This window comes from Salvelinus fontinalis, chromosome 3 (genome assembly GCF_029448725.1).
Source record: "Salvelinus fontinalis isolate EN_2023a chromosome 3, ASM2944872v1, whole genome shotgun sequence".
In the NCBI taxonomy this organism is placed as follows: domain Eukaryota; kingdom Metazoa; phylum Chordata; class Actinopteri; order Salmoniformes; family Salmonidae; genus Salvelinus; species Salvelinus fontinalis.
Genome location: NC_074667.1, coordinates 10,653,291 through 10,680,352, shown reverse-complemented (window position 1 = coordinate 10,680,352; position 27,062 = coordinate 10,653,291). Strand labels below are relative to the sequence as shown.

The following is a 27,062-nucleotide window of genomic DNA, read 5'->3' as shown; positions in this document are numbered from 1 at the left end:
GGGGTATAAATATATATGCTTGTGTAACTTGCACGCAAGGTCGGTCCTTGCCTTTCTGCAACATTAGGCGAGACAAAAAAAAAGTCCAAAAGACGTCGGCTCAAGCTTTTATTTTACCGTTATTTTACCAGGTAAGTTGACTGAGAACACATTCTCATTTACAGCAACGACCTGGGGAATAGTTACAGGGGATGAATGAGCCAATTGTAAGCTGGGGATGATTAGGTGGCCGTGATGGCATGAGGGCCAGATTGGGAATTTAGCCAGAACACCGGGGTTAAAACCCCTACTCTAACAATAAGTGCCATGGGATCTTTAGTGACCACAGAGTCACAACACCCGTTTAATGTCCCATCCAAAAGACGGCACCTTACACAGGGCAGGGTCCCTGCTATTTTCTTTAGACCTGAGGAAAGAGTGCCTCCTCTACTGGCCCTCCAACACCACTTCCAGCAGCATCTGGTCTCCCATCCAGGGACCAACCCTGCTTAGCTTCAGAAGCAAGCCTTCAGTGGGATGCAGGGTGGTGTGCTGCTGGCTTACTGGGGTGCAGCCTACCATGTCTGCCAGCCATGGAATTTTATGAAAACCCATACACGTGGTAGACCCACCATTTGTAAAACAGGCCGTTGCATTGGGTTTATTAGTCGCGATTCCTGTGACTAATCAATTTGGCTATTTAAGCTCCGAATAACAGCCACCCAACTTTATCAGGAGTTATCGTGAGCCTATTTGCAATGTGTTTGCACAACAGGAAATATTTGAATTTTTCGCAACTTGTCAAAAATGTACAGATACACTGATCATGACAATAGGGTGAAACTAGCAGTTGTGATAGTAGATTCTATACTGTCCATTTTACTTTGACCTGTCCTGTTAAGGACATGTCGTTTGTTAATGTGACAGAGTATTTTTGGTTTGATTGGGTGCAATTTAGTTTGATCAGAGGAACCTGCATGATGTAAAAAGTGTCCGTCTTAATAAATTGTCCAAATTTTATCTGCAGCCTGTAGACTACAGAAAAGGCCACGTACTCATTCTACCATATGCTTTATCGGCTACATGATTTGCGTTAGATTTTATTTTTGACCGAACGTTGATGGAGGGCCGCATCTCTGCAATAGCACCCTGGAGAAGCACGCTGGGAATGGACAAGAAAAATATTTTACGCCCCCCCCCCCCCGTCTTTGACAAGGTGGGCACTGCTTATCACAGGGCGGCATCAGCAGTCACCTAAAAAGCCCATACGCCACTGGCCGAGAAAAATTTTCATTGTTTTAGGGCAGAATTGTGTGAGGTTTTATGTGTTTTTGTTGGTGCCAGTTTAGCTCAGAAAATGCCGCCCTCAATCTGCAGCCATAGGAGGACGTCTAATCCTGCTCGCCGGCCCCGTTGGCCCTGTTGTATTTTGCTGACGCATCCAGTTGGGTGAATAAATCTGCTCTGAGCAGATTTATTCAAGCTCGGTGTCCGTCTGTACCTTGAGTAGAAGCCAACACTATTAAAACACAGGGAGACAGGATCGCAGTGTGTAACCGTACCTGGTGGAGCACCACGGTGGTGTCGGGGGACAGGGGCAGGTCCCGCGTGGGGATGTGGAGGGAACGCGTGGAGCGGAACATCTGCCGGAACGAGTTGCTGGGAATCAGGGAGACCAGGAGGTAGGCTGCCGCTAGAGGGACAGAGGGAGAACTCAAGAGTTAGAGCAGCGGTTTGCCTAAATGTCTGTCCATTTTTATTTTTCCAGGCTAACTACACACAATCGTTCTTTTGCTAGAGCGAGAAGAGAATGATGGGGGATGAGTGCAGTGGTACCTAGCTCTCGGTTGGTTCTCTGTGAGAGGTGGGGATGGAAGCGAGAGAGGGAGTAACAAATAACACACAAGATGAAAGGGCACTTTTGTAACCTGTTTTCGGGCATAGTTTTAATGGGGAGCTTTTGTAACCTACACTGTATATCTAAAAGTATGTGGACACGCTGCTGACAGCTGTATAAAACCATTTCATCTCCATAGACAAGCATTGGCAGTCGAATGGCCTTACTGAACAGCTCAGTGACTTTAAACGTTGGACGGGCCAACAAGTCAGTTGGTCAAATTTCTTCCCTGATAGAGCTGCCCCGGTCAACTGTAAGATCAGATAGATGTAGGCAAGATTGGCCAGGGGGTCGAAGCACCACATACCTGTGGCGTTGTGTTGTAGTGAAATCTTTATTTAATACGTTCGCTTTATGGACTTCTTTCAAAGACGTCGTTGCAGCGCCATCTTCCTGTTGTATTTATTTACTTGTGAGGGCAACTCCTCTACTCAAATGAACTTTGTTATTGTTGACGGCAACGGTATTATTCTGAAACCCCTGCTTTTGTACCATACTCTTGTTTCATTCCGTTGAATGAAAGGTTGAGAGACCACAGCTCAATTTAGACTGCAACTATGTAACAGTTGTCTTAAGAGGCTGCACCATTCATCTCAGAAGTACGTGTTCAGCAAGTGGAAATGTGTCTGATAAGCAGTAACAAGTTGGTCGATGGACATTTATACTGAGGTTTAAGTTTGAATACATTTAAGATGTACTTGGTCATCACTGCTACACACAATGACTGGCTTGTGGCGGCCCAGAGTTCAATAGCGACGTCGCTTTATGATCCTTCGAGTTCGGTTCTTCCCATAATTCTGAAGCCAAATTCACCAAGCGTTGGATTGTTCACCCACTTATAGAAACCTTCCATTGATCTCACTGTGCAATCATTACATAAGGACTGTGAGGAGAATGTGTATGCAGAAGATTCCAGAAGAAAGAAAGAAAACACTTATTTTTCTTAACTCCCTGTATCCGGTGGCAACCTGACCAGACAGGAAGGAGAGAAGAAAGCCACTCTTGCACAGCACCACTTTTTAATAAGAACGTTGATACTATGGAAAATAGAATGATGAACAAAAAGCACCCTATTTTGAAGTGGAAACGTCTAGGAGCAACAACGGCTCAACCGCAAAGTGGTAGACCACACAAGCTCACAGAACAGGACCACCGAGTGCCCGTAGGTCGCAAAAAACGTCTGTCCTCTGTTTCAACACTCACTACAGAGTTCCAAACGCCCTCTGGAAGCAACGTCAGCACAATAACTGTTTTTAATGGAACTTCATAAAATGGGTTTCCATGGCCGAGCAACCACACACAAGACTAAGATCACCATGCACAATGCCAAGCAACGGGTGGAGTGGTGTAAAGCTCGTCGCCATTGGACTCTGGAGCAGAGGAAACACGTTCTCTGGAGAGATGAAACACGATTCATCATCTGGCAGTCCAACGGATTAATCTGGGTTTGGCAGATGCCAGGACAACGCTACCTGCCCCAATGCATAGTGCCAACTGTAAAGTTTGGTGGAGGAGGAATAATGGTCTGGGGCTGTATTTCATGGTTCGGGTTAGGCCCCTTAGTTCCAGTGAAGGGAAAGCTTAATGTTACAGCATACAATTACATTCTAGACGATTCCGTACTTCCAACTTTGTGGCAACAATTTGGGAAGGCCCTTTCCTGTTTCAGCATGCCCCCATGCACAAAGCTAGGTCCATACAGAAATGGTTTGTCAAGATCGGTGTGGAAGAACTTGACTGGCCTGCACAGAGCCCTGACCTCAACCCCATAGAACACGTTTGGAATGAATTGGAACGCTGCGAGCCATGCCTAATCTCCCAACATCAATGGCCGACACCACTAATGCTCGTGGCTGAATGGAAGCAAGTCTCCGCAGCAATGTTCCAACATCTAGTGGAAAGCGTTCCCAGAAGAGTAGAGGCTGTTTTTGCAGCAAAGGGGAGACCAACTCCATATTATTGGCCATGATTTTGGAATGACATGTACAACGAGCAGGTGTCCATATACTTTTGCAGTGTAGTTAGTAAGAACTTCCAGACAGAGAAAGACATCACAAGTGTTCTTACAGGTGCGGACACGGGGGTAGTTGTGGGCCAGTAGGAAGCGCTCCACCCAGTTTTCCATGTTCTGCAGCACCCAGCTGTGAGCCAGCTTGTTCCTGGGGGTCTGCACCGCTAACCAGTCCAGACACTGGCTAGGGTTGTACTCTATCACCTGGGAGAGAACACACACAACAAATATTTTTGGCAATGGCATCAAGATCAACTGAAATAACTTGATAATGTGGATTAAGGACAAATAGATGGATACATTGATGTTTAACTGAAGTACCTTGATAAAGAACAATGAATCTGATGAACCCCCTCAAAGACCATCACTAAGCTAAGGACCCTGGGACTGAACACCTTCCTTTGCAACTGGATCCTGGAAAACCTGTCGGGCCGCTCCCAGGTGGTGAGGGTAGGCAACAAGACATCCGCTTCGCTGACCATCAACAATGGGGCCCCTCAGGGGTGCGTGCTTAGTCCCCTCCTATAATCCCTGTTCACACACGACTGCCTAACTCCAACACCATCATTAAGTTCGCTGACGTCACGACGGTGGTAGTTCCTGATCACCGACGACAAGACAGCCTATAGGGGGGTTAGTGACCTGGCAGTGTCGGCAAGACAAACGGAGCTGATCAGGGACTACAGGAAACGGAGAGCCGAGCACGCCCCCATCCACGGGCTGTAGTGGCGTGGGTCGAGAGCTTCAAGTTCCTCACTAAGGAATTAACATGGTCCACACACACCAGCACAGTCGTGAAGGCGACAACGCCTCTTGCCCCTCAGGAGGCTGAAACGATTTGGCATGGGCCCTCAGATTCTCAACAAAGTTCTACAGCTGCACCATTGAGAGAATCTTGACTGGCTGAGTCACCGCTTGGTACGGAAACTGCTAGATGGCTACCCGGACTATCTGCATTGACCCTTTTTGTACCAACTCTTTTGACTCATCACATAGGCTGCTGCTACTGTTTATTATCTATCCTGTTGCCGAGTCACTCGACCCCTACCTATATGTACATTGTACATATCTACCTCAATGACCTTGTACCCCTGCACATCGACTTGGCTATATACACGGGTTAACAGCACCAAAATATCGTTATTTAGTCCTTCTATTATTATAATTGTTCCATCTAAACTGTTGGGAAGGGCCCGTAAGGATCACTGTTAGTCTACACCTGCTGTTTACGAAGTATGTGACCAATAACATTGGATTTTATCTTGAGTGTGTGTGACCGTACCTCCCAGATCCTCTGTAGTATGTATGAGGCGAAGGAAGGCATGCCCGGAGGACCACCTGACAGCTCCATCAGCATGGTGAGCAGCTTGAAGAAAGGGTTTGCCGCCTAAAAGAGGAATGCAGAGGCAGAGAGAGAGCGAGAGAGAGAGCGAGAGAGAGCGAGAGAGAGAAGGGGATGGCGAGAGAGAGAGAGAAGGGGAAGGCGAGAGAGAGAGAGAAGGGGACGGCGAGAGAGAGAGAGAAGGGGACGGCGAGAGAGAGAGAGAAGGGGACGGCGAGAGAGAGAGAGAAGGGGACGGCGAGAGAGAGAGAGAAGGGGACGGCGAGAGAGAGAGAGAAGGGGACGGCGAGAGAGAGAGAGAAGGGGACGGAGAGAGAGAGAAGGGGACGGCGAGAGAGAGAGAGAAGGGGACGGCGAGAGAGAGAGAGAGAGAAGGGGACGGCGAGAGAGAGAGAGAAGGGGACGGCGAGAGAGAGAGAGAAGGGGACGGCGAGAGAGAGAGAGAAGGGGACGGCGAGAGAGAGAGAGAAGGGGACGGCGAGAGAGAGAGAGAGAGAGAAGGGGACGGCGAGAGAGAGAGAGAGAGAGAAGGGGACGGCGAGAGAGAGAGAGAGAGAGAAGGGGACGGCGAGAGAGAGAGAGAGAGAGAGAGAAGGGGACGGCGAGAGAGAGAGAGAGAGAGAGAGAGAAGGGGACGGCGAGAGAGAGAGAGAGAGAGAAGGGGACGGCGAGAGAGAGAGAAGGGGAGGGCGAGAGAGAGAGAGAGAGAGAGAGAAGGGGACGGCGAGAGAGAGAGAGAAGGGGACGGCGAGAGAGAGAGAGAGAAGGGGACGGCGAGAGAGAGAGAGAGAGAGAGAGAGAGAGAGAGAGAAGGGGACGGCGAGAGAGAGAGAGAGAAAGTAGAGAACATTTAAGGGATAAATTGAGATTTGTACAAACTAATAATTGAGTTGGATTATAGATTGAGAGCATTATGTATTAAAAGTATAGGTTCTCACATCAGTGCTTACCTCAGGCGTCAGTTTAGCGATAGAGGTGAAGAGCATGGATACAATCTGGAATAGAACACAGGAGAAATGATGTCTCTGTGTATGTAATAATAATAATAATTTGGTGGGTGCTTATATTTGTCCTATTTCAAACATGTAAAAGTGTGTATTAATACAAATTGGAAATGTGCTTTTTGCAAATTCCAACAACTCCGAGACACTCGGAGAGTGGGGTCACGTCCAGGGTCTGCCATTAACAGCGCTGACGTGTTTGTTTGTGTGTGCGTGCGTGTTAAACGTACGTGCTCGGCCAGGCGGTTGTTGTAGCGACACAGGCTGAAGATGAGGTTGCAGGTCTGCCTGATGTTGATGCCGTCTCGGATGTGCTGGAAGAGGAAGGGGAAACCTTTCCCCCCGGTCAGGGCTGCCATGTCACTCTGGGACAGAGTCAGGTGTCTGGAGAGAGACGGAGGGAGAAAAGGAGATTAGAATGAAGGTGAAATTAAGCATACGAAGAAGAGGGAGGATTTGATAGTGACAACAGCGAATAAATTGGGTGCTGTATGTGGTAGTATTTATAGCTAACTTTAGGGCTGTATTACCAACACTGTTGTCCTGCGCCAAAGCTATGACCCAGCAAATGTACAATACCAAATTGTCTAGTCACAACAATTTTCTAGTTCTGGGTGATACACAACTTGTTCAGTAACATTGACTAATCTCACTTTGCTAGTAGCAGGTAAAATCCCTGTGCCATATATGCCTTTCCTGCGTCCCAAATGGTGCCGTGGCCGTCTCTGCCCGGCAGTGCCCTACCTCTCAGAGCGGGACTGTTCCACCAGCAGGGCGATGAGAGCTACCATCTTCTCCAAGGCGGCCGGGCGGTACTTCTCTTCCGCCAGGGACAAGATGTCCTCCTCCTCATCCTCCTCTTCTCCCTCCTCCTCAGACAGCACCTCCACCTGGGGCTGGGGTGACCGGGTCATTACACACACCATCACAGAAACACACACACACACACACACACAACCTAGCGTATACTTACGTTCTCAGGCCCCTTGGTGCCCATGTAGAAGTGCACCATGATGGAAATGGCTTGTAGGGACAGAAGGAACTGACTCTGGAGGAATGAGAAAAGAGAAAAACAGACTGTTAGCAAAAACCGTGTTCTCTAAAAACACTTTTAGCCATGTATCTTGGTGAGGTAATACCAAGGTCATGGGGTTCAAACCCTGCAGGAATCACAGAAAACATACTGAAAATGTATGTACTCAGAGAGCGGGCTCTGGTCAAATGTAGTACACTGTCGGTAATAGGGTGTTATTTGGAACTCGTTTTTACACAGTTAAGTCCTTTGGGATAAAAGTGTCAAGAGTATATTCCTATTAAATGACGTGTGTTATCAACGACCCACCTCCTCCTCTCCCATCTTGGCGAACTCGTAGAGGAAGGCGAAGTACTCGGTCAGGTGTTTGCTGTGGGGCTTGACGCCGTGCTCCATGATGGACAGCAGCGTCTTGACGAAGCGCGTCACGCACGAGCGGCTGCCGATGTCCTCCACAGGCCCGTCCATGTCGTCAGACCTGGAGGCCGCACACAGGAAGTGACATCAGACAACTTCTCAGGTCATGTTCATTCGGTACCGAACAGATGAAAATGGACTGAAACAGAAAGGGACTACCTAGAACTCCCATTTTCGTTTTCTGTTGCAAAGCATTTTTGAAACGTTCTCTGTTGAGTACCATAATGAACATGACCCAGGTGATACAGTGGAATTAAACTTGGGAGTTTTCCCTGAGTTTATCCAGAACCTTATCAATCTAAACTTTTTTAGTTGGTGACCATTTCCCTCCATGTTGTGCCACAAAACTCCCAGTGCCCACAGTGCTAGGACAACTTGGTGACACGTGGCACCTTTCTCTCAGCCAGCTAATGACAGACACAACACGGTGATGTCACGCTGCCTCGCCTCTAGCGGCAGCAAAACATGATCAGCCCAAGAGCCCCGTTATAGACGACTCATGGGATATCAGAAGCTAGTTTAATGAGGGAAATATTCTCCCCAAAAAATTACGTTTAAGCCATCAATTGTTTACGCTATAAAGCTTACAAATTAACTTGTTTCTCAGTTGTGAGTGATTGATTGGCTGGTTGATTGATTTCTACATAAGCAATCATTCCTACCCGTCCTCCATGCCAGGTTGTAGGTATAGGTGGGCGTGGACTGGCCGTAGCCTCTGGATGACGTGGATACACAGCCTCTGAAACATCTGATGGGGGACAACAGGGCAGAGAGTGTGAGAGTGTGTGTGTGGTGAGTGTGGTGTGTGTGAGTACCGAACAATCTGATTGGGGCCCTCACCTGTCGAACAATCTGATTGGGGCACTTGATGAGGATCTGCATGGGCCACCAGTTGTCATCAGCCATGCGGTCCAAAAACCACTGAAAGACCATGACCACATGAAAACAGGAAGTTAGCAATTACCCTGATAATGACTGAAAACCATTCAGCACAATACGTGGACCCTTGATTTGCGCTTCAACAGTCAATTTACCTCGCAGGCCGCCTGGCTGTTGTTGAATTGTTTGGTCAGTAGCTCGATCCACTGCAACATGGTGGGCTGAAAACACAGACGAAATTTAGACAAACCTTTGCTATGAGTTACAGACCATCTTCCACGCGGTAAAACAGAGGGCAAAAAAAATCAAAAATCGCTAAAAAATAACCACACTGCAATCTAGCCACTAGAGGGAGCCATCCACTGACAGTAAGGAAGGACAACTCACCTTTTCCTTAGAGTGAATGAATGTCTCCAGGACAAATGACGTGCTAAGCTGTAACCAAGGAGAAGTGAGAGAGTGGAAAGTATATTCAAAGTGTCAAGGTAAAGCCATAAATAAATCTGCGAAAAGTTCAAGGATTTTTCAAATTAAGTTCTATGGTTGAGAATAAGGCTTTAGTGGAGTGCGGTCGTACCTTGGCAGTCATGAGGGAGATGGCTTTGGGGTCTGGTAAAGTGCTAGGGATGCTGCTGCAAAGCTGCCACATGAACCTGGAGGTAAGAGTACAGAGAGAGTCACAACACTGATCTCAGACCAGTTTATCCACCAAGGCAACACTTCATCCTACATAACTTACACCATGTTAATAGATCAAGAGCATATTCATATTTGAATGGATATGAGCTTTAATTGAGACAGTACTTCGTAAGTAAAATCGATTTAGTTATATATTTCAGGGTCAAGTCACGGGCACACAAGCAAAGTACTCTTAACATAAGTTCTCAAGAATATCACATCTGCAGTCTAGCTTCAGAAAACGTCATCATGATGGCTAGTTCAAGAAATGTGTCACTTACCCAAAGTATGTGTGCTCGAAAATGTTCTTGTCCTGGAGAAACTGCATGTTGTCTTGCCAAATCCACTGAGTAGAGAAGATAAAAGAAATACAGAATAAGTATTTCAAAGTTGGGAGAGAATAAAGAATGTGAGAAAGGAGAGCGCCATGAGATTGTAACCAGCCGGGTACCTCGAGTAGATCTGGAGAAACGTCGAAGTTGAAGTCTTTGCCATTTTCCTCCTCGAGCTCCACTCTCTTGTAGAAAAGCATGTAGGCACTGTGGGTCTGGAGGGAGAGACACGGGACAAACTGTCAACTTTAAAACCCACCATTTCATTCAACTAAATGTCACATTAGAAAACGATTTACAGGGAAACTGACCTTCTCAAAGGAGAAGTCCATGAACTTGTCGGTGACCGAGTCGTATGTTTTTGTCTAAAAGACATATGTTGGTGAGACGAAACATTTCAGTATTGAAAAGTATAAATGAACAGGAAAACACTGGAGCTTTGTCTTTATTTTAGGATTTACCGTCATCTCTCCACCGAAGCACTCGGAGGCTAGCTGGGCTGAATCAAAGGGCTTCACCTCGGCATCGTTGAACAGGTACCTGAGAAAAGCAAACTAAGTTAATGACAGTCGATTATATTCCCGAAAATTCTAAAGCACTCAGATGTAGCACAGTGTATTGTAAAGCCATAACATGAGACCTCTTTTTTTATTTTTTTTTATTCCCCACTGATCTGATTTCAATAAGAGCCAGAGATATTCCTCACCATTTGTTATTCTTGTAGGCGTGCGGGTTGACGATGTCTCGGATGAAACTGTAGTAATGGCCGCCGTCTGCCGTGCCTGTGTGCACCGTGACGCCGATTAGGTCGTACTCGTAGCTCTCCGCCACCTTAGCCCCACCCTCCTCCCGGAAACCTGTAGTAGGGTATAGTGGACCACTTCAACGAGCAATCCATTCCTCCAATTTTTGGTTGAAAGTATGCTGGTTGCTCCACCTAGCTTGCCCTCTGATAGGCTAGGTGGACCTGACGAAGATACCAAGAGGTTCAAAACTTCTCATATATCGCGATAAATCCCCGGGGAGCATTACAGACACGACATTGTTTTCAAATATTATTTTTTCTATCCACCACCTGCACATTTGTCTATTTCCTACAGACTATGAAAAGGGAATTCTCCTCTTATTGCTATTCAACCCGATTTCAAATACACCGAATAGAGAGTATAGTGACATCAAGTGAATGTAGTACAGGCCCTATGGAGAACCAATCAGGTGGTTGGAGCTCTGTCGGGAACAGGAAGTGACGCGTACCCTCTTTCCTGTCGCCCTTGGCCATGAGGAAGTCCTCGGTGTAGGGGGTCATGTCGAGGCGCAGGGGGAAGGAGAAGTGCGTGTTGACCTTCTCCTTCATCATGGTGACCATGTTGAAGGTGTAGCGCATGGTGTTGAAGCTCAGGATGCGAGGAAGCTTCTTGAAGCAGGCCCTGGAACGGAGCAGGATGGAGAAAGGGAAGGGAGATTAATAGAAGCACAGGTCTTTGGACAAAAAAAAAAAAAAAAGAGAAACTAGAGATGTCACTAAGTTATTTCTTCAAATCGTAAACCAACATCAACTGGTGGAAAACCAGCTAACCATTCCAAAAATGTCTAGTATACAACTACCACCTCCAATGTATTATGTTTAGCTTATTTTCAGGAGAGAAAGTACAACGCATTTGGACCGGCAGGGTCCTCTTCGGGAGGTTCGAGTCGACTCACCTCTTCTCGGCGCGTACTTTCTTGCCACACTGGGAGCAGGTGTACATGTTGTCCCCCTCCAGAGTGTCCTTGATGGTCACCTCGTCCAGAGATTCCTGAGGAAACACGAAGACACACCGACGTCTCTAGCAACACGCCAAGCAGCACTGTATGCCCACACGAACTAGGAGCATAGAAAATACACCAGACTAACAGAACACAACATAGGATGACATGAGGAAAAGTTTCCATTTGCCAGAGTAAAAATTCCAAGCTGAATAGAAGGCATCGGTGTGATACTACAGTGCTATGAGATTTGAGACTTGTGACTGGAAGGTAAACCCCAGTCTATAACACTTGGTTGCACTTGTAAACAAAGTCAACGATGTTGATGGCGACGTGCTTACGTAGATGTTCTTCATGTCGGCCACCTGGCACCGGACTGTGTAGAACTCCTCGGCTGTCTGACTCACGTGGTCACAGTCCTGTTGGACAGAGAAAATTAGTTGGATGAGGATGGCTTCACACACGCACACACACTCCAACGCGAACGCAATAAACACACATAGGGCGACATTTTGTAGTGAATATTTGTGGCGCAAAGGAATTGTGCAAAACACAAAAAAGACGGTAAATCTCGTTATCTCGCAGTGTTATTTAATGCGGTTTATAAAGAGTTTTGCACTTTACAGAATTCTTTTGCACTATGGAAATGTTGCCGGTAAACATTTAAAGGAGTACAGTGATTCTTACCAGCGAGACCACATTGTTGGTGATGACGCCGCCAAAGAGAGTCTTCACTGTGTTCTTCAGGTCCTGGGACATCTCCTCGATCTTGGTGATGAGGTCGGTGAAGAACTCGGTCATGTCCTTCTGCTCGCCCGTGTTCAGGGGCTGCTTGTCCATGGTGTAGGTCTTACAGAACGGGCGGGGGTTGTACGCCTTCCTCTCGCTCTCCTGGAACCAGGGATGGAGAGGGGAGAAGAATTAGGCAATGGAAGAAAGGTGGAGTGGTGAAGAATTGAAGTAGCAGTGGCTCTACGGGGACAATGTCTATTTGTCCTGGTCAACGGACTGAGGGGATAGAGAGGGGTGTGAAAGAGGGCTGAAGGAGAGAGACCGGCTGCGTACCATGAGATAGGTGAACATCTTCTGGAGCTCCAGTAAGGTGGTCTTGTGCTTAATCTCCTCTGCGTACTGGGAAAAAAAACACAAACTCTCATTAACAAACAATATTCACAACTTCAACATCAAAGCATTCTTCAGGTGGAAGTGGGAGTGAAATAGCATGCGTGGGATGAGCATTCTAGCGCAAAATGGCCGCCGCGTATCATCCAGATAAGTACTATATACACACACAAGCGTGGATGAGATGAAATTGCCCCATTACAACCTACAGCCCTGTGAAAAAGGAACCATTGTAATATTATCCATTACAAACACACACACCACAGAGAGAGCGCGAGAGAGAGAGAGCGAAAGAGAGAGAGAACAAGACAGAAAAAAAACAGAAAGAGAATGAAAGAGGTATAAGAAAAGTAAGAGGGCGAGCAAGAGAGGTAATGATAGGACAAAGAGAGAGAGAAAGAGGAGCACAGTATTTAGAGGACTGACCTTAGCAGTGAAGACGGCCTGGCGGGCCTCAGGGATCATGTAGAGCTGTTGGATAGTGGAGGCCAGGTAGCAGGTGGCCCCCAGGTTAGTGAGGCCCACGAAGCGACACTCAGCACGCACGTCATCGTGGGGCCAGTAGTCCCACTTGTACGGGGCATGAGAGGCTGGGTGGGGGGTAGAAATGTCAATTGAATTAACTAAATACAAATCTTCATATCTTTCAGGAGCCTAATAGAATATACTGGATAAAAGATTATGTTTGATGATGCTCAAACATGTACATTGGATCCTAATCATTTCATTTACACTGGGACCTTGAACTTTAATAAACCAACTTGCTCCGCTCATTTGATCCGGTCATGGAAATCCATGGAGCAGCCATTACCAACAGGAAGGCCTGACTTCAACGGGATGCTATTTGGATGTTTGTTGAAAACCAGCGTATAGTATTTCTAACCCCCCCCCCCCCCAAAAAAAAACAAACAGCTAAGCACAGTTTAGGGACAAACTATTTTCAGTTCGGTCAGCCAGCACAATGTCAAATTCAATACCCATTGTATTCCCTTGGGCCCTCCCGCCGACACATTACTCTCACTGACAAATATTCCTAGCAGCATTTAACGGTTCCTGAAGGTTCCTCTCACTCTGCATGTGCTGGGACATGACCCAGTTGTGAAGCAGCCTGTAGTTCTCCACCGAGCCCTTCACCGTCTCCACCAGGAGGTCGTAGGCGGCGGCGCGGGCCGCATGCGACTTGCACTTGGGCTGGGCGCGGTCGGCCAGGCTGGGAAGGAGGAAGAGCAGGTTGTGGACGTCGCGCAGAAACTCCTGGCCCTCGCGGGAGAACTTGAAGGGGGGCTTGTGTTTGAGGACGCTGGTGGCGAGGCGCAGGAGGCCAGTGAGACCGTCGTCCTCGATTGCGCCGTCCTGCTGGTCCAGGATCTCACGGCTGGGGAGCGGGAGACAGGTCAATGTTTGATCAAGCAAACGTCATTGTAGAAGTGGTTTAAAAACAGTCTTGTCTTGTGTATTTGAACTGAGCTGGCCTTCATGCTCCAGCAAGAATGTGGACAACGCAAGCAATCACACATAAAATATCTAATTCAAGAGGGACCTGGGTTGATCCTATTTCCAATATAGTGCACTACTTTTGACCCGAGCCGACGGTCCATCAAAGGTGGTGCACTAAATAGGCAATAGGATGCCGCTTCAGACGCCGAACTGGACTTCGGATTCATCTTGGACTCACCTCCGGATGCAGTCGGCCAGATGTCTGGCTAAAGCATCCAGGTCCAACAGAGTGGTTTGGCTGGCGTCTTTGACGTGGATGTTGTCGATGAGCTTGCACAGCAGCCAGAAGTACTCCTTACAGCCCGTCCTCAGCACGGGCTCCTCTTCATAGTCCTCCACCTGAACACATGACCACATCAGCTACAAAGCCCCTTCACTTATATTAGGCATCTGTAACTTGACCTAGGAATTGAATAACCCACACTGAACACATTTGTTTTAGTCAGTATACAGTACAACAAAATTGTGCTTGTGTGTGTGTCTATGTTTCTGTGAGTGCGTGTGTATATATGCGTGTGTCTATACGGGCAAGTGTGTGTGTGCTCTACCCACCCGCAGTGGTTTGAGGGCCTGTGCGTCGGGGAGGAACTTGAGCAGCGTGGAGGCGGCCAGTAGCAGGAAGGACCTGTTGATGGACTCTCCTCCGTCCAGACCAGACAGGGACAGCTTGTACAGGCCGTTACACGCCTCGTGACGCACCGCCGTCTGAGGACGACAAGAAACACGCTCACGTTAAAACGCAATACATTCCTCTATTCGCCTTTCTATTGATACGATTCTGTGACCCGAATGATCCGTGTGACCTTGGTAACAACATCAAATAGAGGAATGTGCCGTGTCAACGCGAGTGTCTTTTGTTACCAAAGTCACACGGATCAATTGGGTCACAGATTCGTTAGTATTTCAGTGGCATCAAAATAGGATAGTGAACAACTCAACAAATCGCAGTATAGCTAGATTCTTCCAGAAACTATATTTTTGGATGGAAATACCCACAAATGTTACACTGAAACAAATAAGTCAAGTTTTTAGGTTGATGGAAGAAAAGCAAGATGGAGACAATACTAGATAACAGTTGTTCATTTCCGGGGGGGTCAACGTCTCATGATATTCTCCCCCAAATCTCACCTCCGGCACCAGCAGGGTGAGCTTCTTGAGCCAGTCGTGGAGGTGGTCGCTGTCGGCCAGACTGGACTTGACCGTAGAGCAGCAGTGGGCCCAGCTCACCAATAGCCACATGGAGTAGTGGGTCACTGGAACATAGGAATAACCCATTAGACACGTGAAACTACTAGGAACAACGTGCTTAACCACAAACAGAACGGACAGGTGGCTATGAAAGTCGTCCTTTCAGTGTAAAACGTGTGTGTGAACAAAAATATATATCTGTGGGGCTTTTCATGTAGATTAACATTATTTAAGCCTACGTAATATTTTGCTCACCCTCATGACGGGACCGGTGATCTGACTGGGCCTTCAAAACTCTGCAGGTGAGACAGGAAGTAAACATAGTCAAGATAGGTTGAGGGAAACCTTCAGTACAAAAACATTTCTCACCGATATCCATGTCCATACAACAATAAAAACTTACAACACATTCCTTCAAATCCAATCATTTGTTATCCTTCAAATTCAAAAGCCTTTATTGGCATGGAGAGTGTGACCACATACATTGCGCCACACCAAACATACTAAGTAGTTAAGTACTACATACTAGTGCGTAGTGTGACTATTGAAACATAGGCCTCGTCTTGGGTGTTCGCTCACCTGTGTGCTAGGTTGTCGTAGGTGTAGGCCACGTTGATCAAGCGCTGGATCAGGTTGGTGCCTTGGACAAGGCCTAGGAAGACCTGACAAGGGAAAAAAGGAGGGTGTATCAAGTGTTTAAGATAGAAATAATTAACCATGGGGATAGTTCTGAAGTTCGTGTAGAGGCCTAGGCACGACAGGGAGGGAAGTACAGAGAAACAAAACAGCTGTGAGCAATAGAAGACTGCTTCAGAGTGAGAGAAGAGGAAACAGAAGACTGCTTCAGAGGGATAGGAAATAGAAGACTGCTTCAGAGGGAAAGGAAATAGAAGACTGCTTCAGAGGGATAGGAAATAGAAGACTGCTTCAGAGGGAAAGGAAATAGAAGACTGCTTCAGAGGGAAAGGAAATAGAAGACTGCTTCAGAGGGAAAGGAAATAGAAGACTGCTTCAGAGGGAAAGGAAATAGAAGACTGCTTCAGAAGGATAGGAGGAGAGGAAATAGATGTGAGAGAAAGAGAGGCTACAGGACATTCTACTTCTCCAGAAATGTATCCTTTACTACAGAAATTAAGTAAAGATGACTAAATTAAAATGTTTTATTCATCTTTTATTACTAGTTGCTTAATCTGGGGTTATTATACTTTTGTATTTACTGTATCCTGCACATAAAGAGTTAAGGATGGCAACTCCCCACCCAGCTGCTGGCATTTAGCTGAGGACCAGCGTACCTCTGTGAGGCGAGGGATATGCAGTCCCTTGCCGTGGTCGCCGGTGGACTTGCGGGACTTGCCAGGCCAGGCCCTTTTGCGCTGGCTGTCGGTGAGGCCCGACCAGGAGAAGACGTCAGGGTAGGCTAGGTCCAGGTCGGCCGGGTCCACCGCAAACTGACAGATGAGCTTAAGCAGGCAAGCCAGGCAGTCCAACAACCACTGGAGGAAAGAGAGAGATATGACCTATGTTAAACCTCAATATTAACTACAGAACATTGTCTTAAAAACAATTCTTTACTTAGTTTTTTATCTGTCCTGTTCATTCCCCCCATGTTTTTATATATTATTTATGATTGTCCACTTTGAAATTGGATAAAATCGGCAACTCAGAAAGCAGTTTTCAATGTGCGAATAACTCTTTTCCAGAATCATTACCACTCATCATATGACTAATGTACTGAAACTTTATTTAATCTATACAACCCATTCTATTCCATTTCCTCCATGTATTATAATGTGGTTCTGATCCACCCACCACTGTCCAAGACTCCTGGTCCTTGGGCTCCAGAATGGCAGAGTTGAAGATCTCCAACAGCAACTGAAGCCCCCCAGACGACACAAACTGTAAAAAGAGAGCGAAAAACAGGAAATGGAGTTGACTTGATTGATTAGTGGTTTGTATAAGGGTGTACAGAATGGGAGTTAGACCGTTTAAAAAAGAGGAGTACCTTGCAGCTCCAGGAGTTCTTACTGTTCTCTATCTGGTCCTCGCTGGAGTCGTCAGAGTCCGGGTACAGGTCACTGTAGCTCCCCTGGACACAGACGGACAACACAGGGGTCATTCGTACACGTGTTTGAATCAGTGAGCAGAGCGAGGGTGTGCATACGACTGTGTATGTATGTATGTTCCAGTAGTACCGTGGATTCCCGGTGGATGCGTCGGTTGGGCTTGCCCAGAGCCTCGATGATCTCCAGGGCGTACAGCAGCTTGTGGGGGCTCTTGATCCTCAGCAGGTCCTTCCAGCACAGACCCTCGCCTCCCTACGGACAGACAGAGAACACACACATGAGACAGGACGCATATCTTTACGCTGTCATTCATGTCCATGTGTTTGATTGGTGTGCAAAGTGGGTCAGAACAAGCACGCCTCATTGAACAACTCAACTAATCGGCAGGCCATTGATATGTTGAATGAGGTGTTTACGTGATGGGCTGGAACAAAAATGTACACTCCTGGGGCCCTGGGAATGTTTAAGAAATACTAGTAGAAACAGATGAGCAGGATGCAAAGGGATAAGCAGGCCCAGTGGCAGATGCACAACAGTATTGGGGAAGTGTGTCAGTGGTAGTGTGTAGGGGAGTGCGACAGTGTGTAGGGGAGTGCGACAGTGTGTAGGGGAGTGTGACAGTGTGTAGGGGAGTGCGTGTGAGAATAGGTGACATACCGTGTCATCGGCGATGTTCTGGAAGGCCACCAGCATGTTGGGGCAGGTGGGCAGCAGCATGAGCAGCTCCCAGACGCGCCTCGACAGGTTCTCAGCATGGAGGTGCAGCTCCTCACATCTTAGGTTCTGGAGAGTACAATAAAATACTGTATTTAGAGATCTGAACAGAAATGCTTTATTTTCTGCTGTCACAGTGACAGAACCCACACACAGCGGCCCTGGAGCAGTCCTATAAACAGTGGTGTAAAGTACTTCAGAAAAAATACTTTAAAGTACTACTGAAGTCGTTTTTTGGGGTATCTGTACCTCTATTTTTTTGGGACAACTTTTAATTTGCTACATTCCTAAAGAAAATAATGTACTTTAACTCATTTTCCCCTGACACCCAAAAGTACTTGTTACATTTTGAATGCTTAGCAAAACAGGAAAATGGTCCAATTCACTCACCTATCAAGACAACAATGACATATTTACCGGGTTTATTTGAAATGAATGGTTAACAATTAATATTTGACTAATAAGACATTTCTGTCCTGTTAGTGTCTGTGTTTATGGGCTCCACTCTATTTCCCTGCAGATAATCTAGGCGTATGATCACTGGAGATGGCTTGAGCTGACAAATGAGTTAAGACTACATTACAGAGACAAGAATGTTTTTTACTAGAAATAGCTTCGGAGTAGAACAATCCCTCATTGTCTCAAAATCCTTCTTGTATCTGGGAAACTAAGCCAGAGTGGGGTTAAGACAACAGCCCACGTGTGGATAACGACAGGATGTGGGGGGGGAGGGTCGACCAGCCTCATTATTGCTATAATTAAATAAAGATGATTGTTTGAAGAAATGACCAAGTCTCTCTCAGTACTCAACTTCCACGACACATCCCTTCTGCATCTGATCTGGCGGACTCACTAAACCCAAACGCATCGTTTGTAGATGATGTCTGAGTGTTGGAGCGTGCCCCTGGCTATCCATACATTTAAAAAAAGTCTGCCTGCTTTGCTTAATAGCAATTTGAAATGATTTATACTTTTACTTTTGATACTTAAGTATATTTAGAACAAAATTATTTGGGACTTTTACTCATGTAGTATATTACTAGGTGACTTTTACTTGAGTAACTTTCCATTGGGGTATTTATATTTTTACTCAAGTATGACAATTGGGTACTTTTTCACCACTGCCTATAAAACACATCCGAAACCAGGCACACACTCATAGTCAATAGCTCATTTTGACTCAAGTAATTGCTTAACGTTCTGGTCAGATCAGGTGAGTGTTAGATGTGAGGAAGTGAAGAGGGGGAGAAGAGAGGGGGAGAGGGATAAATGCATGCAAAAGAGAGAGTGAGAGAGATACAAACAAACAGCCCACTGGATAACCCCTCTGAGTCCATGTGACGGCTCCCGCCGCTGTGACTAAAATACACACGTTGACAGATGAGCGCCTTACATCCTATGCACAACACCTTCCAGGGATGAGTCCCAAATGGCACCCATTCCCTACACAGTGCACTACTTTTGCATCTATTCTATATATGGTGCACTACTAATCAACCAGAACATATAAACCCTGGTCAAAAATTGTGCACTATAAAGGGAATATGGATGGCATTTGGGACACAGCCCTGCAGTACGTTTTTACTGGACTATCAAACGACTGCCAGAAGACAATTGGACAGTCGTGATGCATTATGCATGATGCACCTGGAAGGAAGAACCTAATTTATATTCTGGAAGGGATAGTTGTTCAAAGTCTATTTGACATTTCATCGGATGGAGTGTTTCGAGTCTGGTTTCTATGTAGCCGTTTCCAAGCTGCTTTTTCAAAAGCTGTTACTTTCTGATTTCCTTAGCTAGATTATTCAGGGCGTCTAATAGACTAAACATTTTACAACTATACAATGAAATCCATCCCCAAACATACACACACACACACACATTGATGGAGATGCAAAAGGGATTCACCCACTCTTCCCCCAACATACAACCCCCTCACACACACACACCGATCTGCCAACCCCACTTTGTTCCCCCCCGCACACACCATGGGACTGTCCAGGGCCCCCTCTCCCAGAGCTCTGGGGAGCTTAAAGCAAGCTGGCATCTCACACAGCCTCAACATCCCCTCACACACAGCCCTAACCCATGCCCTCACACACACACACACACACACACACACTCTCCATGACCCACCTCGGGGCTGTCTCCCAGGGCACTGGGGGGTTTGAAGCAAGCCAGCATCTCCAGCAGGTCGAACAGGGTGGTGAGGTGGGGCTCCTGGAGCAGCAGTAGCATGGGGATGTGCTCCTTCTGGGGCGGGGGGAGACACGAGGCCGGGAGCTGCACCCCCTCACCCTTACGCTCCCGCCGTGGGGCGCCCAGCGAGACAAACACCATCTGTAAATAAGGGGAGGGAGAGGCATGAGTACAATAGATAGGGGGCCAATCACAGGTTATAGGCATTGCCGCTTTTAAAGGCAATGGGCCCGCTTTGGCAGAGAACTCCTTCGCGTAAACGCTGCATATGTCGGCTCAATCCGAAATGGCCTTTAAAAGCCGTAAATGCATAATAACCCGTGGTGGGATTGAATCCCGGCTCGAGCGTGTGAATGTGTACACCTAAGTGCAGACTGCCAAGTAGTTACCTGCATGTCTTTGAAGCCCAGCTCATGCAGGGTCTTCTCATCGTAGTCCGTGGTGAGCTCATGGCCCGAGGAGATCATTCTGACCGGACCCATCAAACCACCTGAAGGAAACACACGCGCGTTAGAAACAGACTGTGCAAACACCCAACACGAAAAGCAGATTCTGATCCATTAACTTGGTCCTTTCCCTTAGTGAATAACCATGACTCAAATCTGAAAGGACTGCATAGAAACGGTGTAAACCTTCGTTCTGAGTGGAGTACTTCAATAAACCACCAAAGGAAGCATGCATTTCTAATGAGGCGGTAAGGAAACCATTCACTGCATAAGAACTGCCCTTTGGGACAAAGATCTAATTGAATTAAATTCAATTCAAGACTACTGAGACTGGCCCTAAAATACTGCTACAAAATACACTGTGCGATCAGTGATTACTTCAAAACGGAAGGATGCAACAGCCTTCGGGAGAATCTCAATCGCACTTCCTTCATTCCATCCAATCGCATACTCCTCCCATCCTTCTCATCCAATTGGTTTTCAGAAGGCGAGGAGAGGATGCGAGGAATCAAGGAAAAGCAACCGATACTCTCCATTAGTATTGGCGCTACACTGGATCAGGGGTCAAAAGGTGAGAGACCTGGGAAGTCCCCCTGGCGGCTGCTCTGTCCAAACTCCTGCAGCTGGGCCTGCTGGTTCATCTGCTCCTTCTGCAGGTTCTCATACCAGTGGGTCACCTCAGCCCGCAGGTCTGCCACCTGGTCACTGGGGTACATCTCGATGGTCATCTGGTACCACACACACAGACAGACAAAGGCAAGTGGCCAAACAGACACACAGGCACACAAACAGGCACACACACACACACACACACAGAGAGAAAAAAAGTGTGTTAGAAAAACATACTTACAAACATCTAGAATGCGAACACAGCATTCACAGTAGTATCAAAACAGACATATTTCTATTCCGTAAAAGTATGAAATTAGCTTGCACCAATCGTTTCCATTCATTTTGACATCGTGGCCTGTAGATTTTTCCTAACACCACAGAACACAACAGCAACAAAAGCATTTGAGTGTGCCAATCTACCAAGGGTTAATAATTAAGTACCAAGATGCTGGGTACTTTCTTGGGTACCTTGTCGGGCAGGCCGGCGGGCTGGCACACGATCCTCAGTGGCAGAGACTGCTTGTCGCTCAGCGCCTTCAGGTGGCTGCTGATGCCCGTGCCCTCGATCTGCCACTGACGCAGGTGGTACGCAAACCTGGAGAGGGGGCAGGAGACAAAGAGAGTGTTGGGGGGTAGGGAGAAAGTGAGAGAGCGCCATAAAGACACACGGTTCTTAGCGCTGGTTGAAATTAGCGCGGGAGTTGAGGGGGCTCTCCAGGTCCAGGGATGATCTCTACTAGGTGAGTCTGTAATATTAGTTGAGGATAGGCAGTGTTCTGGTTAACTTTAGAGGTGCGGGGCATAATGTACACAGGTTGAGCGGATGGAGACAAGGAGCGGGTGTGTTTCTCTGTGTGTGAGTTTCTGCGCATCGTTTCTGTGAGTGTGTGTACTCCCTACCTGCGTCGGAAGGCCTCCAGGTGGGTCTTGAGCATGAGCAGGCCCCTCTCGATGACGGTGAGGCTGGAGTGGGCGTCCTTCTCCAGGTTGGCCGAGGTCATCATCAGGCTCTCCATGCACTTACTGATGAACTCCTGCTCCTTCTCCAGGCCTGTCTTACCAGCTGGGGGACGGAGACGGACACGCAAACAGAAAGGCAGGCACACACACACACACACAGAATCGATATCGGTCAAACTCGTAAATCTGTAGGTCATCATGGGCATGTTGAAATAAGCCTCAACACAAACATCTAAAACCGCGCGTTCAATATAATGACTATAAACTAGGATGTTTTGGATCCAACCCCTGGATCTAGATGTACTGCTGTGGACAGAGTTTCACTTCAGTTTTTCGCAATATAAAACAAGGATGAAAATGGTAGAGAAATACTACTACTAGTCTTCAACCATGTACCAGCTACCAAAGGAGGTCCACTGACCGTTGATGTAGTAGGAGTTGATGTACTGGATGGCAGCGCGGCTGATGTCTGCGGACTGGGCCCTGAGGGCGATGCCCCACAGCTGGTCCATGCCACACAGCTACAGAGAGAGAGAGAGGGGTTTATTTTGTTGTGTCGCAAATCACACTTCATTAGAGGTCGACCGATTAATCGGCATGGCCGATTAGCTGCTGGCAAACGCAGTAGAGAGTCTACGGATGAGACGCAAAAAAGTACAGTCGAGTGCTCAAAACAAACCCACAAGCTCAGATGTTGCAAGAGGCTTTTGCACGCGGCACTCCATATGGCAAAGAATCAAGAAGATGGAAGGAGATTACAGATGTAAATTGTAACGGCAGCTGTTAAGACATGGCCCCAATTTACACAGTCGAGAAACGGGGGTTTTGTGAGTTGGTGCTAAAACTAAACCCAAGGTACCAAATGAAAATTGATGACACGTATTAATGCCAAAATAACATGCAAAACAGGCAAGCAACTAAAAATAATATATTTTAGGCCTACAGTTGAAGTCAGATCTTTACATACACCTTAGCCAAACACATTTAAACTCAGTTTTTCACAATTCCTGACATTTAATCCTAGGAAACATTCCCTGTCTTAGGTCAGTTAGAATCAGCACTTCAATTTAAGAATGTGAATTGTCAGAATAATAGTAAAGAGAATTATTTCTTTCAGCTTTTATTTCTTTCATCACATTCCCAGTGGGACAGAAGTTTACAAACACTCAATAAGTATTTTGTAGCATTGCCTTTGGGTCAAACGTTTTGGGTAGCCTTCCCACAATAAGTTAGGTGAATTTTGGCCCATTCCTCATGACAGAGCTGGTGTAACTGAGTCAGGTTTGTAGACCACCTTGCTCGCACACACTTTTTCAGTTCTGCCCACAAATTTTCTATGGGATTGAGGTCAGGGCTTTGTGATGGCCACTCCAATACCTTGACTGTTGTCATCCTGAAGCCATTTTTCCACAACTATGGAAGTATGCTTGGGGGTCATTGTCCATTTGGAAGACCCATTTACGACCAAGCTTTAACTTCCTGACTGATGTCTTGAGATGTTTCTTCAATATATCCACATCATTTCCATTCCTCATGATGCCATCTATTTTGTGAAGTGCACCAGTCGCTCCGGCAGCAAAGCACCCCCACAACATGATGGCTGCCACCACCGTGCTTCACGGTTGGGATGGTGTTATTCGGCTTGCAAGCCTCCCCCTTTTTCCGCCAAACAATGGTTATTATGGCCAAACAGTTCTATTTTTGTTTCGTCAGACCAGAGGACATTTCTCCAAAAAGTACAATCTTTGTCCTCATGTGCAGTTGCAAACCATAGTCTGGCTTGATTATGGCAGTTTTGGAGCAGTGGCTTCTTCCTTGTTGAGCAGCCTTTCAGGTTATGTTAATATAGGACTCGTTTTACTGTGGATATAGATACTTTTGTACCCGTTTCCTCCAGCATCTTCACAAGGTCCTTTGCTGTTGTTCTGGGATTGATTCTCTAGCGGTCATACCTAAGCGGTATGACGGCTGCATGGTCCCATGGTGTTTATACTTCCGTAGTATTGTTTGTACAGATGAACGTGGTACCTTCAGGCATTTGGAAATTGCTCCCAAGAATGAACCAGACTTGGAGGTCTACAATTTATTTTCTGAGGTCTTGGCTGATTTCTTTTGATTTTCCCATGATGTCAAGCAAAGAGGCACTGAGTTTGAAGGTAAGCCTTGAAATATATCCACAGGTACACCTCCAATTGACTCAAATGATGTCAATTAGCCTATCAGAAGCTTCTAAAGCCATGACATAATTTTCAGGAATTTTCCAAGCTGTTTAAATGCACAGTCAACTTAGTTTATGTAAACTTCTGACCCACTGGAATTGTGATACAGTGAAATAATCTGTCTGTAAACAATTGTTGGAAAAATTACTTGTGTCATGCACAAAGTAGATGTCCTAACCGACTTGCCAAAACTATAGTTTGTAAACAATAAATTTGTGGAGTGGTTGAAAACTACTTTTAATGACTCCAACCTAAGTGTATGTAAACTTCCGACTTCAACTATAGTCTCAAACAAAATAAATATACAGTTCAAGTGTTTTCCATTTACCTTATTAGATATTATACATGCATATTTTATATTTTGTTACATGCTTAATTAAACATTTGCACAAAGGTTCTAAATAAAAAGAGAAAATCAAATATGAGTAAGTTACCTTTTACTTACTGAGTTGAATTCGAAATGTAATAAGAAATAGGCCTTTATTTACATGGTCATTTTATATATACTATTTATTAATTGAATTTACAGAAAAGGTGCTATATCGTGATATGTATCGTTATCGGGATATGAGATTTTGGCCATATCGCCCAGCCCTAGTGACAACATGGGGAAAATCAATAGCCAAGTCACAAAGAAAAATGGGTTGCACATTGACCTAAAGGAGAATCTAGCTTTTTTTTTATTTTTTATAACCAAATAGGTATGACGGGCCTGGAAGTTAGCAAACTCAGACGACAAACTGGGTGTGTTTGTGTGAATAAAAGTGTGTGTGTGTGTGTGTGTGTGTGTGTATGAGCAACTGTACTCGGGTGTGTGTCCCCTATGTGTGTGTGTCTTAATCTGGTGTGTGTGTGTTGGTGCTTGAATCCTTCTCTGTAATGTGATTTGTGGATTCAAATATTTGAAGTGTGTGTACCTCGCAGTTGGAGCCACTGTCGTAGGCGCTGGTAGCTAGACGGGCCAGGTTACAGAGATGCTGGAAGAGGTTGAGGCCCGTCATGCTGATGGTCTCCGGCTTTAGCTGGGGCATCTGAGGAAACACATGAGGTATTAAGGGCAAAAGGTATTACAATGGTAAACGTTTGTGACTTTAAGGGCAAGGCTTTTCAACGATTTGGGCAATTTTACCAATTTGTATCCCCTGGCTACTCAATCACTTTTCAATTACCTTTCACAATGACTTCCCAACTTTGAGACTTTTTACAAGTTGTTTTTCTATATTTATTTGTTTTACAGATTCTAGCTATCAATTTGTGGAGTTTTTTTTAGTTGTTGCTGAGATTCCCTATATATCAACAGACCATGCTGGAAAGACACTTGTCATAGACACCCCTCCCCACGAAGACCAGATGGTCCAGTCCGGTCGTACCTTTTCCAGGAAGAGGTGTTTGTAGGTCTCCATGCCCATGGCGTGCTGGTCTTTGCTGCGGACCTGGTTGAGGAACCAGTGGAGCGCGTCGTCGTAACACTCTCCGTCCTCCACCAGGCAGTGCCACAGGATGTCCACCTGCTCTAGACTCAGTCCTGAGGGAGAGGAGAGGCTGTTAGAGTGTGTGTTCATGAACAAATACTCCGCTGCTATATACACACACACACAAACACACACATATTCACTGCTGAGGAGCTTAACTGGTGTCTGACTGTTGGTACACAAACACACACTTCAGACTGTAAAGGGGAAGATGAGGGTATCACTCCCACACGGGATCCACGATGGACACACAACCAGATAAACATGTACACCGCATTCACGTAAACACAATACAAATGGTTGCCAGAGAAAATTGGCTGCACTATCACGTTACGTTATTTATTTTGTATCACGGAGAATGGCAGTCTGTACATCCTGGTCGGGAGCCACCGGGGCAGGGAGTCCACCAGTCTACCTCTAAATCCCAAACATTAGCTCCTCTTCAAACAGAGACAAAAGTCTGCAAACGCACACATGCACATGCTCACACACAAACACGGCACACACAAAAGTCACACACACGGCTATGAACAGAGTGAGTTAGCTAGCTAGGTAGATCCGGTCACCCCTCTCTAGAGACTCCAGAGGACAAAGAGGTCTCTGTTGTAGGAGAGAGAGAGAGGCTCATCAAGTTGCACTTCTCTAGGGCCAATTCCACCCCCAGGGTGCAGCCAGCCAGCCAGCCATAGAGGCACAGACGCAGACAATGATAGGGGATGTTTCTGTTGAGTTGTATGTGAAGACTGGGTAATGTAACGGAAAGTTGGAATGAGTTTCTTATTGGACTTCTTATTAGGTTGTTCAGTTTCAGTCTGTTTTGTTCCATTTGGTGCCTAATGAACGCGACCGTGTTGACTTACTGAAGTGGTCTGGGGAGCCAAGTGTGGAGAAGACACAGGTCAGGAACTGCAAGCGTACTTGGACTTCTGCACTGTGGCCATACCTGTGATCGCATAGTAAACAAAGAACATAATTCATAATGAACTATTCCGTTTACTTTTGAATTGCAACAATCACTATAAAAAGACCATTTCAATGCGTTTCACATTTCAAATAAGGAGATCAAAAGTCTAGCTACACCCTCTGTAGTTCTGTCAGGACAAAACATTCGTGTGTCATTTTGTCTCAGCGGTCCCTTAAAAGCAGCCAGCACCTCCCAGCTGGCCACATACACAACCACTGAGTCACTGTCTGCAGCCATTGCACACCAGAACCGCACTGCAGCGAGACTGGGCAGCTTAATAAGCTGTGGTTA

The 27,062-nt window shown here is 46.4% G+C and overlaps 1 protein-coding gene and 2 non-coding genes across 9 annotated transcripts in view; all 3 read right to left on the bottom strand.

Moving 5' to 3' along the window:
- LOC129838445 (ubiquitin carboxyl-terminal hydrolase 34-like) overlaps positions 1 to 27,062 on the bottom strand; it is a 60,664-nt gene that overhangs the window by 10,311 nt on the left and 23,291 nt on the right. For 3 of the 7 annotated variants that reach the window (XM_055905397.1, XM_055905413.1, XM_055905447.1), the window contains exons 20-63: positions 26,668 to 26,750; positions 25,706 to 25,860; positions 25,253 to 25,366; positions 22,538 to 22,637; positions 22,057 to 22,219; positions 21,598 to 21,751; positions 21,125 to 21,272; positions 20,488 to 20,588; positions 20,036 to 20,239; positions 17,843 to 17,968; positions 17,315 to 17,437; positions 17,125 to 17,208; positions 16,932 to 17,018; positions 16,415 to 16,615; positions 15,702 to 15,784; positions 15,378 to 15,418; positions 15,063 to 15,187; positions 14,487 to 14,639; positions 14,113 to 14,273; positions 13,508 to 13,812; positions 12,864 to 13,027; positions 12,381 to 12,446; positions 12,003 to 12,206; positions 11,657 to 11,734; positions 11,271 to 11,365; positions 10,824 to 10,996; positions 10,276 to 10,426; positions 10,031 to 10,109; positions 9,881 to 9,934; positions 9,689 to 9,784; positions 9,519 to 9,583; positions 9,137 to 9,212; positions 8,947 to 8,994; positions 8,715 to 8,780; positions 8,521 to 8,601; positions 8,343 to 8,428; positions 7,573 to 7,741; positions 7,204 to 7,278; positions 6,975 to 7,126; positions 6,461 to 6,614; positions 6,168 to 6,224; positions 5,170 to 5,274; positions 3,944 to 4,091; positions 1,542 to 1,672 (exon numbers count right to left, since the gene is read on the bottom strand). In XM_055905397.1, coding sequence (XP_055761372.1) covers positions 1,542 to 1,672; positions 3,944 to 4,091; positions 5,170 to 5,274; positions 6,168 to 6,224; positions 6,461 to 6,614; positions 6,975 to 7,126; positions 7,204 to 7,278; positions 7,573 to 7,741; positions 8,343 to 8,428; positions 8,521 to 8,601; positions 8,715 to 8,780; positions 8,947 to 8,994; positions 9,137 to 9,212; positions 9,519 to 9,583; positions 9,689 to 9,784; positions 9,881 to 9,934; positions 10,031 to 10,109; positions 10,276 to 10,426; positions 10,824 to 10,996; positions 11,271 to 11,365; positions 11,657 to 11,734; positions 12,003 to 12,206; positions 12,381 to 12,446; positions 12,864 to 13,027; positions 13,508 to 13,812; positions 14,113 to 14,273; positions 14,487 to 14,639; positions 15,063 to 15,187; positions 15,378 to 15,418; positions 15,702 to 15,784; positions 16,415 to 16,615; positions 16,932 to 17,018; positions 17,125 to 17,208; positions 17,315 to 17,437; positions 17,843 to 17,968; positions 20,036 to 20,239; positions 20,488 to 20,588; positions 21,125 to 21,272; positions 21,598 to 21,751; positions 22,057 to 22,219; positions 22,538 to 22,637; positions 25,253 to 25,366; positions 25,706 to 25,860; positions 26,668 to 26,750 — 5,284 coding nt within the window. The remainder of the gene's footprint in view (positions 1 to 1,541; positions 1,673 to 3,943; positions 4,092 to 5,169; positions 5,275 to 6,167; positions 6,225 to 6,460; positions 6,615 to 6,974; positions 7,127 to 7,203; positions 7,279 to 7,572; positions 7,742 to 8,342; positions 8,429 to 8,520; positions 8,602 to 8,714; positions 8,781 to 8,946; positions 8,995 to 9,136; positions 9,213 to 9,518; positions 9,584 to 9,688; positions 9,785 to 9,880; positions 9,935 to 10,030; positions 10,110 to 10,275; positions 10,427 to 10,823; positions 10,997 to 11,270; positions 11,366 to 11,656; positions 11,735 to 12,002; positions 12,207 to 12,380; positions 12,447 to 12,863; positions 13,028 to 13,507; positions 13,813 to 14,112; positions 14,274 to 14,486; positions 14,640 to 15,062; positions 15,188 to 15,377; positions 15,419 to 15,701; positions 15,785 to 16,414; positions 16,616 to 16,931; positions 17,019 to 17,124; positions 17,209 to 17,314; positions 17,438 to 17,842; positions 17,969 to 20,035; positions 20,240 to 20,487; positions 20,589 to 21,124; positions 21,273 to 21,597; positions 21,752 to 22,056; positions 22,220 to 22,537; positions 22,638 to 25,252; positions 25,367 to 25,705; positions 25,861 to 26,667; positions 26,751 to 27,062) is intronic. The other 4 variants (XM_055905421.1, XM_055905429.1, XM_055905403.1 and 1 more) reach the window with 3 other exon arrangements.
- On the bottom strand, positions 8,011 to 8,140 carry LOC129851612 (small nucleolar RNA SNORA17). The gene has a single exon (XR_008758988.1). It is a non-coding gene; the product is annotated as a small nucleolar RNA SNORA17 (small nucleolar RNA).
- LOC129851604 (small nucleolar RNA SNORA70) lies at positions 26,926 to 27,059 on the bottom strand. Its single transcript, XR_008758980.1, has one exon. It is a non-coding gene; the product is annotated as a small nucleolar RNA SNORA70 (small nucleolar RNA).